Raw genomic sequence first — 15,591 nt, 5'->3', positions numbered from 1 at the left:
TTTGAATTACACGGTCTCCAATGCACATCTTTAAACACGTTTATATTTCATATGATAAAGTAAAAATACTAAAATATATTTAGAAAATACATTTCAAGTTGAATCTAGCAAAAACTTATATGATTTTGATGTCTATAATAGTAATGTAAAAGTTTTAAGAAGTTCACCATAAAAGTCTACATGTAAAGAATAAAAAGAATTAGGTGTTAATTTCACTCCAAAATTGAATTCTTATACAAATTACAACACTTTTTAAAAAGTGACGTTGTTCAAAGTTTGTATCTGAATGAAGTTAGTTTAAATGTGCAAAACAAATCCAGAAACAGAAAAGATTAAAAAAAATATTGAGCAATAGATTTATATAAACAATATTATGAGATTGGCTCGGGTCAAAGACTACAGACTATTTAACAGCAATTACTACATCAGTTTGCATCAATCAAATGTTAATTTACATTGATTACAAGTTTTAAATAGAATCCTACTCATCATCATCATCAAAATCCATCACTACCCTGAGCCGCCTTCTCTTTACAGAACTCTCAGGTGATGCACTAGGTGCCAGTTCATCCCCTGAATCTTCCAATTCACTATAATTAAGCACATTTTGGATAGTTTTAACATCTTCATCCAGCATAAGACCTCTCTTATCATTACTGGTGTCAGGAGTAGCTTCATTTTCTGGATTGCTGCCAGAGAACCCATGATTTGAGGTACCAATCCCAGATTCAGATAGGTCGTCGTACTTTTGCTGATTACCTCCCTCACCCCAATCACTGGACCTAACAGCTTGATGTGCTGAACTGCTATGAGGGATGTTAAGCCTTTTAAAACCAACATTTACATCCACAGCTTCCCCAATTTCATCCCTGTAAGACAGAACTGTATCGTTACACAACTAAAAAAAACAATAATATGGATGAGATACTGCGAATTTGGAAGCATTCAGATTATCTCCTGGTAAACACCAAGTATCCAGCGCCCTAGAAACTCTTAGGCCAAGTTTAATAGAAAAAACTGATGTCCAAGCATAGCACAAAAATCACTTGGACAATCTGACAACCAAACATTGATAATAAATGAATATTTTGTCAGACACCAGCCAGCAGAGCCCAAAACTGGGGGATATGACCTAAATTGCCACACACTCTAAAGCAATGACTCAAAACATTATTAGTAAATCCGTACCTTTCTTCCAAACTTTGAGGAACTTGATTGCTGGAATCTTCTCCAGCGATATCCTCCTGGTTAGTTGAAGCACTGGCAAACTTGTCTTCTGGCTCTGCCTGAACCCTTTTCATTTTCCGTTTCCTAAATTCGAAGAGATGACAAAGGTTAACAAGAAAATTGAAACAGAATTTATGCAAGGGGGATGAGAGTGAGTAATAACACCTACTTTAAAATAGAGCCAAGTACTTGTTCATCATCTGAAGTGGACCCTGGTGATTGAACATTATATTTCAAACTGCCCAACTCCTTTTCAGATGAAGCATCCACCTTGTTCTTACTCCTGAAAAAATGATTGATAAAACATGATTCGTGAGTAACTTCTTAATTTTCAAGCTACCTGAAATTAAAGGGTCTACATGCTGGAAAAGGTTTTTGACAATAGAGAATTCATGAAAGATTCAGCCCAATATTTCTGCTGATTTGAATATACTATGAAAAAGAGAAATCGATTAAGCTCAATCACCATGATCCTCGATACAGAAATTTTGAGGTAGGTATCTCGGAAACCTTACAAGCACAGAACTTTGTTAGCCAAGAACCAATCAGCTATATTGAGAGAATGGTTAAAACTTTCCTACGCTCCTACCTCTTAAAAAAGGTCCAAAAAACTCTCAAAACCCCCAACTTACATAAAATTTCAAAAGAAATATTCAATCTAAACAGCTAGGAATAAATACATAATTTTTGTGTAAATAATAGCAACCTTGTGATGAATTTAGTGTTACTCAAGAATCAATATAATCCTGATTCAAGAATGGTTTTTATGCAGGTTTGGCAGTTCTGACAAATTAGAGTTGACTGAGTAGAACAAGCACAGAAGGCCCAAGATAGAAATACTTCATTTGAGATTTAATCATTTAGACTCCAAAAGCTCACAAGATATCTTTTTGTAAACCTAGCCTAGAGACAGGAGCTTTAGTCATTTAGACTCCAAAAGTACAAAAATTTGTTACATGAAAGTATTGGCACATAATGAGGATGACCCTTCAGCATGCAAACAAAAAAATAATGAGTGGATGCATAAAATAGGAGAACATAAAAAATCTCCTACAAACGAGACAAACTAATAGGTTAGCAGATGAAAAATCCATTAGACCTGTTCCAATCTTGTTCAGAACAAAGGATTAAAAGGATGAAAATTCAGAATTACCAAAATATACTCATGGGTAGCAAGTCTACTAAATTAAAATTAAATTACATAGAAAAGACTTCTCTAGACCCGACGAACAAAAGAATCAAAGCCACTTTATACAACTTTAAACGGGTATAAAACAGGGTATGAGAAAGCCATTATGAAGCTAGCCACACCCCTGACAGTCTGCTATTTCTGAAAGGAAAAAAAAAACAACCTCGAAGAAAACATGTGAATCGCAGTTCATGACAGAAAGAGTTAAGAATAATACTGTAGTACTATAAGTAAAATAAAGATAACCAGATATTATATAGATTAGCAGTAGCATAGAATAAACATGAAAAAATGTTCAGCACCTCTATAAGCATCAGCTTAAGCATGAGATAGATTTAGAATGAATAACAGCACAATGCAGCAATGATCACCTTTTCCTAACAGCAGACAGAGTTAGATCGTCTATATCATCTTCTCCGTCAGTAGAAGCTTCATCCATCTTTTGTCTGTTTACTTCACCTTTCATTCGAGAAGTGCGTAAACCAAGTTTCTTGAGTTTACGAGAAACTTGAGCAGCAGTCACTGCTCCATCAGGGTCAAGTTCTTTTGCGATCATGTGGCTGCACCTCTTATGGTCCTTGAAACTGCCCAAAACACATCAAAACTAAGAACTAGACAGATATCTAAGTTTTATATTTTCTTTTGGATAAAACTATGTAGAAGTACTAAGAACTGAACAATACACTAAGTTTAGAAAACTTTAGATCTGTTTAATTTAAAGCACGAAAGAAACACTCACTGTTCAAATAGACTTCTAATTTTCAGCTCCTGCTTTTCATCCATGGCACGAACTCTCTTCCTAGCTTGCCTGAGAAGAGCCTCAATCAGTAACTTAGGTCAAAAATAGGAATCAACATGTCCGCATTTTGCAGGTCAACTCTGTTTTGAGGATAATTACAGAACTATCCGAAAAAGTGAGAATATTACATTGGTTTCCCCAGATAAGAGGGCCCATCTGCATGATTTAAGTCCTGAAGAGTGCTGTCTATTTCTGGTCTGCCTTCCTTGTCTTGATCATTATCATTAGAAAGATGAGCCATGCTGCTCTTTTTCGAAGGAAGTTGTAATCCTAGTTTTTTACATTTGCGGGAAACTTGAGCTGGAGAGACATTACCATTAGGATCAAGAGCTTCTGCGATAAGTTGAGTACAGTTTAAATTGTCCTTATACCTGTAATGCAAATCCAGACATGTGAGTACAAGTTGTTCATCAGTTAAATGGGTAGGCCCCATCTCATAACAAACCATATGATAACAATAGAGTATGCTGGGCATTGTGCTTATGATTTTAAACATAAAGAATTTTTATAGATTACATGTTTCACTCTATTTTTAGACTTTTGGTTTTCAGTTTCAACATTGTGTTCATCATCATTTGACAATCAGATCCAAATTCTGGTCCTCAAACTACAATGAAGTTATCATTACTACAAGGAGTATCTCAATAAACTGACATGCCATGATGCCAACGATGAAGCTATTTTAATGCAATACACTGTTAGAAATTAACACGCTGTGCATCAAATTAAGCTATCCAATAAAATATCAGCTTTTACTTGGGTAGATAAACCACTGTTAATGGACGAGTTAACATATGAAACTTATCTATAAATTTATTAGGAGATAGTCTCATCGAAAGATCTTATTATGAAAAAAGATAAATTTCAGCTTGGTTACATGAGACAGAAGGACTTGCATCAAAGTAAACATACTTTTCATAAAGACCCCTTATCTCTCCCTCCAGCTTATCACTGAGAACCAGTCTTTTCTTCCTATTTACGTCCCCTTGAAAATCACTCTCCAATGAATTGTCTATTCTGCAATAAAAGGAAAATTTTATCAAGGAAAATGCAAAGCACAAAATGTAGGAAGACTATCATAGATAGGCATGATTATAGTTCTAAGGAATACATTGTTTTATCTTCAAGACCATAGCTGTGAATGACCTCTCCTGCAGCTTCATCAGAATCTTCATCCCTGTGGATAGAGAGAGTAAGTCAAAAAAGAAGAATTTCCACAAATAATTTGATGTAATGTGACTTGTTTGTCATTTTAATGCATTAACAACAGGGTGGTGATAGAATATTCAGCTGATACCGAACATAGATATCTTACTTCTCAAAATGAGGTCGATTGGGGATGCTAACATCATATTCATCATCTCCAAGTGCATCTGCTAAGCTTTTACGAGAATATTCCTTGCGTTGTGATGGACCAGTATCATCACCATGACCCCAATTCTTAACTTCCTTCTTCATTTCACCAATTTCATGTTGGATAGATTCAACATTGATATAATGGCAATCTTTCCGTGTCTTCCAAAATAATACATCCACAAAGAGAAGGGGTTGATCCTTCATTTTTCTCAACATTCTCCTTATAAGACTAGTCAGAAACTGCGCAATGTTCTCATATTCTTTACGTGGCTTTTCCTTATGTTCATTTAGGATATCATAGAATATGACGAGGCAGGACAGCTGTCAATTAAAAAGAGAGGGGGGGATTAGATGCCTTCCTACTAATAATACCAACATTTGATGTACAAAAATATAAATTTCTATTGATATTTCCTTGTGATGATCACCTGATACAGCATAGGAGCAAGATCCATATCATCTGAAATCCTCCTGAGCAAGCATAAAATGTAGTGGTTTGTTGCAGTAGAATTACTCTTGTAATTCTTCAACAAACAACAGAGGTTACTAATGATGGAGCTGTTTGCCAATGAGAAAAGCAAGGAAGTCATCTTAAAATCGACTTCATTTGTTGCAGTAATTTGCTCATCTGCAGAGGAATCACAATCATCTGCTCCCGTGGCAACAAAGTTGTCATTAATTTCATTAGATTCTTTCTGATCACCCAGTGGCTCATTTATTGGATTTGATTCTCCATCACCTACTGGGTCATGAATTTGATCAGATTCTGTGTGATCACCCACTGGGTCATGAATTTGATCAGATTCTGTGTGATCACCCACTGGGAGACTGCCATCAGAGTTTTGTCCCTCATCCCTAGATAACTTAGTCTCATCAACTTGACTGCAACCATTAATATTATCACTTTCTTTTCCGTCACAGTTTGTCTCATTCAACCTTTCATTATTACCATTTCCAGTGTCAGGAAAAAGTTCTTCGTTATTGGAGGGCTGGATTCCATTCAGAATTGTGGCATCATCTCCAACAACTTTGCTTTCTGAATTTTTCTGATCCTTTTTCCTTCTTACCTTCCTAGATTTTTTGGCAACCTTCAAAACACAGTACAATAGATAAGGTCATCATAATAAATGTATACAGAAAAACAACAAAGAAGGCCAAAACAGAACGAAAATCAAGAGTAAATATCACAATAGATAGAGGCGTAAGATATAAATTTGCTTCTAAAAGGAATAAAGCTTTTTTCCCGCAAAACAAAGATGAATAAAAAGATCAAGAAGAAAGTAGTGGGAAAGAGACAAATTGTAAGATCAAGTGACAACATGCAAATCAGAGCCGTAAGAAACTAAGAATAGCATGCCTGCAATTCTTCACAAGAGGAGCTATAAGTGACACTTTCATGCTCAAGTAAACCATCTTCATGGTCCTATTAGTACAAGAACAAATCATTGAAAATATTGGTGCTACTGGTGTTAACCTCTAACTTTATAGCTGAGAGAAAAGGCAAGATGCCCAGTCATCCTTTCACTCTAGGGCTGAGTAATGGAAATAAGAATTTCCCTCAAACAAACCAATATACACTGGTAACAAAACATTTAAGGTTCTGTAATTGAAATAATTGCTCATAAATAGGTATACCAAGCTCTGTCAAGCACAAGGTAGTACATGCTGGAACTCATCCAGGTTAAGCACATTAATCAAACATGCACATAAAAATGAAGCAACTTGCAGGCTTAAAAACGTTTGAAGATTGAAAAGGCTAGCAGGGCTTGTTGTAATTAATTACCCTTAATGTGCCATGTGCTTGCAGCTTCTCCATTAGCCTTATAACTACATGAATTATCTCCACCAAATCAGCAAGATCACTAACAAAAGATAGAATAGCAGCAATTAATAACTATGTAACCAAAATTATCTATAAAAAAATAATAATAATTACTAAATAATGTGGAAGTAGAAGATGTAATGCAGTCAGTAGATGCTAATTTGAATTCATATTGGAAAAAAACTAGAAATGATTACTTTTGAACTCCAAACTAAAGTTTATAGACCCAAGAAGTGTTGATGGCAACACACCTTTCAGCTCAAGTACAGAAATGGGGGACAAAAAAAAAAGTTGTATGGATGTAATTACTTTTTCATCCCAGCAATAGATCCACACAAACGACTCATAAGGTCAATATGTATGCACTGTTACTTTGAAACAGGGAAACCTTGTTTTCCAAAAGATTCTCAACAAAAAAACATTTTACAAAGAGACTTGAAGTGGTAAAAAAAAGGGCAGCAATAGACACGTACTTGTAGTAAAAATAGAAACCACTTCACATGATCAGCCTAAAAACTTCACCATTGGTTGTAAATGTAAATTTATAATAAAAGCTTTAAAGTTAAAACGACACAACAATGTACCTATAACAAAAGATGAAAATCACCTTTTAGGCTGTTTATGAGCATTAAATGATCGGAACATATTCAAAAGAAATTTGGTCAACCCTTGATCAGTTTGATCATAGAACAACTTGTAAAGTATGATACGAGCAGTTTGTGGTTCTCTGGATTTTTCAGGCATCATCTTGAGCACCAAATCCAACATCCGGATCTGTTTAAACAATAACACAGAAATACAACAGATTATTCAGGAGACCATTAATTGCAAAATGCAACTTCTCCATACTATAACTTCCATAATAACATTAAAAATAAAAACTCCAACATGCTAGTACTGACACAAGTCAGATGACATGGCAGCATGGCACCTCTACACACCAAATTTAAGTCTTACATATCAAAATTCAAGACAGAAACATCACACTAAAAAAAAGCATTCAAAAGTGCAAAGTTGTGAGAATGGTTAGTAAATCACTGAAAGGCATGAAAGGGATTGATGACGGTAGCTGAAATATAAAGCTGACTACATACCTTTTTTTACAAGAAATTCCTCCAACTATACAAAAAAATTTATAGAAGAAGCTTTTGAAGTACCAAGACTTGCTTAACTGATTAGGGAAAATAGATCACCAAAACTATAATCCTCTTTCACTGATAGTGTATACATAAAACATACATCTCCCTAATCAAATACATAGCTCTTTAGCAGTGCGGCTACAAGTTTGGTACTAAGCAAGATGAAGTGGCACTTGAGTGACTTGACACATTTCTAAATTCTACACAAGTTATAGCACATCAGTACACGTGAGAAGAAAAAAAAAAAAAAAGGCAATTCAGGTCAGCTTACTTTGACTTAAAGAGAAGAAAATTACAAAGGTAACATAAACGTAATATATAAGCAATTCACTAGTTGTTTATCCACGTGGTTCAAACATGCATTTCAGTGGATCTCTTTCACGTAATTACAAAGAAATTGATAAGTAAATCAATTCCTTTTTTTCCCTTTCTGGTTTGAAGCAAAATGAGAAGGTGGTTGCAGAATTTTAAATAAAAAAATTATACCATAGTTTTCATGAGAGATCCCGATATTGACAAAAATGCATTGTTCTTTGTTTCCTTCAAGCCTTCAAAAGCTAATTGCCACTTTGCTATTACCAATATAAACATTGAATCGTTCATGGTTGCTGCAATAGGCCCACATATGTCACCTTTAAACCATGTGCTATCATCATCATCATCATTGAGTGAAGAATCATTGCTGACATCTGTATGTAGCTATTAGAAAAGGTATAGGTTAGCTAAAGGAACCCAGAGATAATGGAAATTTGATTACACAATCATGAAGCAATTGCACAACATTTCTGTTTCTAACTCAGCTTCCAGAGAAGGTATATCTTAACAAAACATTATATTTGAACGCATGTAATGATAGGGTGTATTCTGTATATCCTTCATGGGAAATGGTCTTGTCAAAATAATAGTTGGCATCTGTTAAAGAAAAAAAGAACTGAACTGAGTATAGGTTTCTGACATGAATAGGTGAAGCATTAAATAATTCTTGTACTCACATTTCACGATGCTTACTCTCAATTTGATCTGGCAGATTAGGACATATGATAGCTACTAATGATGCTTTACACATGCTACGCGATATGTTCAAGATTTTCAGCCCTTGTTTTATATATACAAGGTTAGTGACTTGAAGCAATGCTCATAAGAATGACCCTTCAAACATATCACACAACATCAAGCATAAACAATAATAATCTAGAGCAAGAAACATATTGGCAGGTAACATTATAAGTGATTAAACTACCAAATGTTGTCCGATGACCATTTTTAACAAGAACTTGAACATTATCCGAAAGTACCAAAGTTATGCAGCAGGTTCTTATATAATATAAAGTCATCAACATTTTAATAAGTTTTTACAATCAGAGATCCCCTTAACCAGTTTTCTTCTGCACTTCAAGCATATAAACTAAAAAGCTCAAATACTGTTTTATGATTAAAAAATATCCTTCGATTCTTCAAAACACTTTTTTCTTTCTTATGCATGTATATCCAGTAAGCAACTTCTAGGCCTCAAAAGGCACATTTGCCATCCATTCTTTTGAAATGGGAGTTCATGTGCATATTCCAAAAACGTATCTCACCTTTGTCAGCTGGGATTTATGATACTGAAAAAATGTAACAAACTGAGCAAGGTGAAAGAACATTTGCACATCACTGGTTTGTATCGCATGGTGCTCCTTCTCAATATCATGGGCAATGGATTGCATCAGCACTGATGAGAATGCAAAGCAATTACCTGTTCAGATACACAAAAGGCGTAATCGTGAAAATATACATGTATTTAAAAATCAATACCATTGTATCCCCCAGTTAGAAACTGGTTTAGAAAGTCATGAAGCCTCTCCAAAATGCTTCGTTTCGTGGTGGGAAGTCGAGTGTAATCTTTCACAATTTTTTTTTGTGGACCACGGTGGACTTTCTCTGATTTCAGCAGTTTAGTATCACAAGAAGCAGAACTAGGCATTCCCATGCACATTGTTTTAGAACCATCCTATTTGTTGGAAGAGGTTTATATTAGTAACCAACTTGAAACCATAACACTACGGGCATCAATTAACTGATGGTTCTTACCAAGGTAAGTCGTGTAAAGGCTCCACTAAACTTTGAGTGCCGACTAGCATGCAGTCTGGAATGTTTTCTCTTTTCGGTTTCCTCTTGCATAATCCATTTAAGACTTTCAAGACAAGGTTTGGCTTCTCCATCAACCTAAGAATTTCAAAAAAAAAATGAAAAAGGATTTATAAGAGTGATGGTGCAGAACTTGATCAAGTGAGCCATAAAAATCATGTATTTATCATTTACTCCATATGGGACAATCTTGAGTAGATACATTGCATAAGAAACTCTTACAAATTAATATTTTAATGCTTAAGAAGTTTGAGTCCATAACTAGATGAGAATAAAGTCTCAAACTTGGAGCTTAAATGTCGTAAGAAGAGGCAAGAAAGCCAACCTTTGATTCCTCCAGGCAGATTTTAGCAATCAACTCTGCATCTTGACCTGTAAATATGTGATGATATATTTCTAACAAGAGCAAGTTGTCATGCCGAAGATACCGACAAGAACCACCAACATGCTGAGTTATAATGATAATCAAATCCATAACATTTTCTCTGAACAATAGGTCTAAGAAATCATCTCGCAAGGATAAATATAGACTTGCGGAACCCGACGCCTTTTGATGTGCTGAGATGTCTTGCACAGCTAAAATATTCCGGAATAGTGTCAAAACCAGTTGGACCAGCTTCCAATCATCCTCTGAGAATGCATTACTGCTCAGCACAGAAGCAATAATGAGATCACAGCAATAACACGAAAACTGAAGGTAAGAAGCATGTTAGTAATAAACTAAAAATTACATAAATTTGAGCCTTTATGTTGACATATCAATCACCATTCCACTATAGTTCCCACCAAAGTCAAGTCTAGAGTTTTGTATGTGTCCAACCAGCCCTATTTAATCTAAACTTGATAGAAGGACATTTCAAAACGGCCAAAAGTCAACATGCATTTCTACAAACTGATAGAAGCAAACAAAAAATAGAAAAAAGGTAAACAAACAAGCCAGTAATATCAAGGGGATAAGTTAATACATTTAGCAAAGCGGGACGAGCCCATATGATCTACATAATGATATTAAGTTCTGACATTCACACAAAAATGTGCTGCTAATAGTGTACAGGATAAGCAATTCCCCTATGGTTTGATGCAGCAATGAAATTAAACCTAGGCTATGGGGGGAGGAGAGTTAATTCACATGAGCTCGTGTAAAATTTCATCTCAAAACCAATTGAAAGTGAGATCCTTACTCTTGTTCACACATATACATATATAAGGGGTTCAAAACAAAGCAGTTTCAAGAACAAATAACTCAATTTCTGCATACCATTCTAAATTTTCAAGTGGCTTCTCCAACAACGAGACGATCACGGCAACCACATCACTGATAGTGATAGCAAACTTAATGCCCCAAAGGTATTCAAGCTGCTCATTGAAATCCTTTGAAGTAGCCTCTAAAGGCATAGTAAGAAACACCAATACTTTCACTGCAAACCCAGAATTCACCATCATTAGCTCGATTGACCGCTTAATCATCTCAATTACAGCATTTTATCCATCTAAAATTAACCATATACCTGCATTTAAGACCAAATTGCGATCATCTTGACAGTGCTCAATAATGGGTATCAAATTCTTTGAAACAATATCCCATTTACACACTTGTTTAAACACATCCCGAGTTGTCGGATCATCACGCCGCAAAAACCTCAACAAATCCTTCAAATTATCTGCCAAACAAATCAAAATCAAATCAATGCAATAAATAAAAACTGACAATCGGAAAAACAAAAATTAGGGTTTTGTTCAATCAACAATTCATTACCTAAACAGTAATCATCTCTGGAGTAATAAATACTGCCCTCATTCTCCTCAATTGACCCAAGCCCACCACAAATTACTGACAACCCTTCTGTATTCATAGTTGATTAATTTCGGAGACCTACAAATTAGGGTTTAACCAAAAAAGAGGGGGGGTAGAAATCACTATTAAAAGCTTGATTAGGAAAATTGGGGGTCTAAATTGTGGGATTACGAGTAAGCAGATGATCAAAATAAATCAGTGATTGCGAAGAAGAAGATGGATTGATGGGAAGAAAGTAGGAGAGCTGGGAAATGGGGATTGCAGAAGGGTTTGAAGTTGTTTAGGGGTTTTGTTGGCGGGAACTGTTCTCAAAATCTCCCGCGCTTTGGCTCATTTTGCATTTCACGATTTTTTTCGCAAGTGTGTCTTTCGTCTCTTTATTACAAGCCTGTTTTCTATTTTTGGTGACCCAAAATATTGAGTCTGTTTCTAAAATTATTATGGATCTTGCTAACGAATTTCGGGACGTTAAATAACAATCAAATATACTTCCTAAAATGGCATTAATTTGGGAATGCATGTAAAAAAAAAATTTTTTTTTTGAGGAAAGCCAACGGAACGACTAATTATTATTAATGCTTAAGCAAAAATCCAACGCAATTACATCTTCTACCACACTTAGACAACTCCCAATCCACACCCTAGTAGAATACTCAAGGGGGGCAAGGTGAGCCATAGAGTGGGCAGCAACATTAACTTCCCTAAAAATATAAGTAAAAACAACACAATCAAAAAAATCAGCTATAACTTTAATCTCTTTAGCTAGCAATCCCATAAATGATCCCTCCTTTACTGCACCATTAACCAATTTCACCAAACGCTCACAATCACTTTCAACAATCACACTTTTAACATTGTATTGGACAGCCAACTTCAATCCAAGAGCCATCACCTTCGCTTTGGTAATACTAGCATCCCATTTCTGACGGACTTGCTCGCAGCCCGTCCTCACCACTTCCCCCGTATGGTCCCTTATAACAACGCCCATACCGGATCCTGCATCTCCAAATACCGCCCTATCAACATTCACCTTCAGCATACCTTCACAGGGAGCACACCAAGAAGCATTCTCACCTCGTTGCCTGGTGTTAACTCACGGGACAACAGCTAGTTGACGCACCCCTATGAACGCATCAAGCAACAATCATAGCTATATATGGAGGAGCATTTGGAGTAGCAGATGGGTAATTGAAAAGGGATGCAAGTGGATTATAGGGAATGGTAAATCGGTGAAGGTGTGGAGTGACCCTTGGATCAATAGACCACCCTCTTTTTGTGTTATCTCAAGAAAGATGGATGGTAGTTGTAGACACCCAAATGTGTCTCCCCAAAACCAAACCCAGTGATGAATACCTTTTGCGTCGAATCATAATCGAATGAGGTGAAAGTGTGAAAGGTCAAGTGTTGCGGTTGGTTTTTATTAAAATTCTTTCTTTCTATTTTCGAAAAACAACTCTATTTTATGAAAACAGCCAATCCAGTTTAGTTTGGTCCACGACAAAGGTCCAATAATAGTGTAATTGGATGAGGCTTGTAAAGAGCTTTCCAACTATATATTATAGGCCCAATTCCGATGAATAATGAGGAAGTTATGGCCAAAATACTAAACTGGGCCTGGTTGATCTTTACATGCGGCCCAATGATCTAGAGGAAGACCCAATGTTAATTATTATTCCTAAAGTTATTAGAATTAATTATAGTCTTCTAGAATTCTTTAGAAGGTTCTCTTTAATCCTAATAAGATTAGAATTAATAATTATATTTTTGATAAGTTTTATTTGGAATAAAATATTATTTTATGAAAAATACGATTTCAGTTTTCATACGGACTTTACAAATCGATTTTGATTGATAAGTGGTTAGAAGGTTCTCTTTAATCCTAATAAGATTAGAATTAATAATTATATTTTTGATAAGTTTTATTTGGAATAAAATATTATTTTATGAAAAATACGATTTCAGTTTTCATACGGACTTTACAAATCGATTTTGATTGATAAGTGGACTCCGTGTTTGAAAGCACGTAGGAATCCAGGCTGTCACCAAACGACAGGCTTGTCGCCACGCGACAGACCCTGTCGCCAAACGACAGGCCTGTCGCCAAGCGACAAAGTCGGTTTTGCAGCGACAAAGTGGAGTTTTATTCCTTATCAAATTCTACCTATTTCCGGACTGTTTTCTTATAAATAGAGTCCTGAACCTCTGTTTTTATTCATTCACGATTCACAATCATCATCAACAATCACCAATTCTCATCATCTACAATAATCATCTTTCTCTCTAAAGCTAGAAGCTTTCTCTCTATTCTTTTTCTAAATCTTCCCTCTTACACAATTCCGCATTCACGAGATTTAGATACACCTAGCCAAGTTCGAAGTTGCCTTCGCCCTAGACGTGAAAGGTTATAATTTATGAGGGTTTGGTCCCTAATCTCTATTTCAATTATTTGATTTGATTGTTTGATTTATATTTTCCTTGAAGTTACTAACGCGTGTATTTTGTTATTAGAAAGAGATACGAGGCATCCAAGTAAGTACTTTAATTGTTTATTGATATATAGAAATCATGTTTAGGTTCCTATTTTGATTCCTAATATCATGTTTAGGGAAAAGGTTATAATATCAATGTAACACCCCCAAATCTCCCTCTACGGAAATACTAGTATAATACGTATAATTATACCGTAGAGATAGACTTTGGCGTATTACCGCCGCGTGATTACGCAAGGCTACTCAACTTACTAACAAAACAATACTTTGCAGCGGAAACTTCAAAACTCTCCTTTATTAATAATAACTATGAATAGAAACCAATGTTATGAGTACTCAAAAATAGATACAAAGACCACGATTCCTAACTTAGTGAAACCAAATCCCGGGACTCCAATGCATCAATTTATTCACTCCACCTGAAATAACACTGCTTACCATTACGGTAAACAGGGCGAACCAAAACAAATAAGAAGTACGGGTTAGCAAATATGCTAAGTACGGTAAGTGCAAGATAATTAAATTCAATTTATTTGCAAACATGCTTTTGAAATCAATTCCAATAATTATTCCAATAATTCCAAACTCATGATTCAAAACCAATTCTCAATATTCAAATCCCAATAATCAATAAAACCAATTCCAATTATTTTAAAACCAATTTAACCAATTCCTCTCCCAAGTGTGCACACCCCCCAAGATAGTCTCCTTATGTTACAAGGCTATTCTCGAGGAAAGACCCGGTCATACAAAGTCTAAGGCCTTATCAAAATACCAAATCCGCATAGTGGGATTACTAACATGCTTATAAAGCATAAATAATAAATTTAATTCAATGATTAAATAAATCCTCTTTAAATCCAATAACTCCAACCTTTAATAATAATAATTCAAACTCCCTTTTTTTTTTTATAAATCCAACAAGCTTTTAAAACCAATCCTTTTTAAACATGAATAATAAATTAATAATCAAAACATGTTATAAAAATCAATACTCCAATTTAATTATTAAAACCAATCTTTTAAACATACTTTTATTTCATAAACCATAATTCAAGTCAATTTAATTCAATCACCATAAAATCATTCAAACATGCTCATTCAAATCGATCACTTTCAAGGTATCTAGCCACCTAACGTACCTTGATCCTTGCTTAGCCAAAAACACTTCAAAAGAACTCTCAAGTAGCTTGATTAAAAACACCCTACAAATAAATATAACCTTAATTAATATAAGGTTAACAAATAATCACAACAATGAAATTAAAAACCCCCAACTATATGTACATGAACCTTTTAAATTAATTTTCATAAACATCATTAAAAATCTAATTTATATAATTAAAACTACTCATAATAATTTTTATAAATCCCCCATAATAATAATAATAATAATTGAATAAGAGAAGAGAAAGAGAAAAGATAAGAAACCAAGGAAAAGAGAAGAATTGGATTTTCGTTGGAAAGAATAGGCAGAACTTGCAGAGGCTATAACTCCTTTGATATAACTCCGAATTGGGTGATTCTTGAGCCTAACCTCAAGGATTTTTCTAGAGGAACAATCTTCTGTGAAACAGAAATACCCCAAAAACTGACCAGAAGTGCCCGAAAATTGGCTTCAAAGATAAACGGGATGATTTGTGTAAAA

The 15,591-nt window shown here is 35.0% G+C and overlaps 2 protein-coding genes across 2 annotated transcripts; both read right to left on the bottom strand.

Annotated features, from left to right (window-relative positions):
• Positions 1-406: 406 nt before the first annotated feature.
• Positions 407-11,734, bottom strand: LOC145564379 (uncharacterized). Its single transcript, XM_081624696.1, has 20 exons — positions 11,416-11,734; positions 11,168-11,320; positions 10,918-11,077; positions 9,985-10,303; positions 9,603-9,737; positions 9,327-9,522; positions 9,113-9,243; positions 8,019-8,231; positions 7,001-7,167; positions 6,355-6,433; positions 5,000-5,659; positions 4,531-4,892; positions 4,327-4,392; positions 4,128-4,232; positions 3,344-3,586; positions 3,156-3,224; positions 2,788-3,000; positions 1,397-1,510; positions 1,189-1,311; positions 407-869 (listed from the first exon to the last, which is right to left on the bottom strand). The coding sequence occupies exons 1-20, from the start codon at positions 11,510-11,512 to the stop codon at positions 482-484; spliced, it is 3,993 nt and encodes a 1,330-aa protein (XP_081480822.1). The 5' UTR covers positions 11,513-11,734; the 3' UTR covers positions 407-481.
• A 282-nt stretch (positions 11,735-12,016) lies between these two features.
• Positions 12,017-12,493, bottom strand: LOC145565591 (uncharacterized). Its single transcript, XM_081625543.1, has one exon. The coding sequence runs from the start codon at positions 12,491-12,493 to the stop codon at positions 12,017-12,019; it is 477 nt and encodes a 158-aa protein (XP_081481669.1).
• Between the last annotated feature and the right edge of the window lie 3,098 nt (positions 12,494-15,591).

Source organism: Chenopodium album, chromosome 10, assembly GCF_948465745.1.
Source record: "Chenopodium album chromosome 10, dcCheAlbu1.1, whole genome shotgun sequence".
Classification (NCBI taxonomy): domain Eukaryota; kingdom Viridiplantae; phylum Streptophyta; class Magnoliopsida; order Caryophyllales; family Amaranthaceae; genus Chenopodium; species Chenopodium album.
The sequence above is the reverse complement of the archived record's forward strand: the minus strand, read 5'-3'. Positions and strand labels throughout refer to the sequence as shown.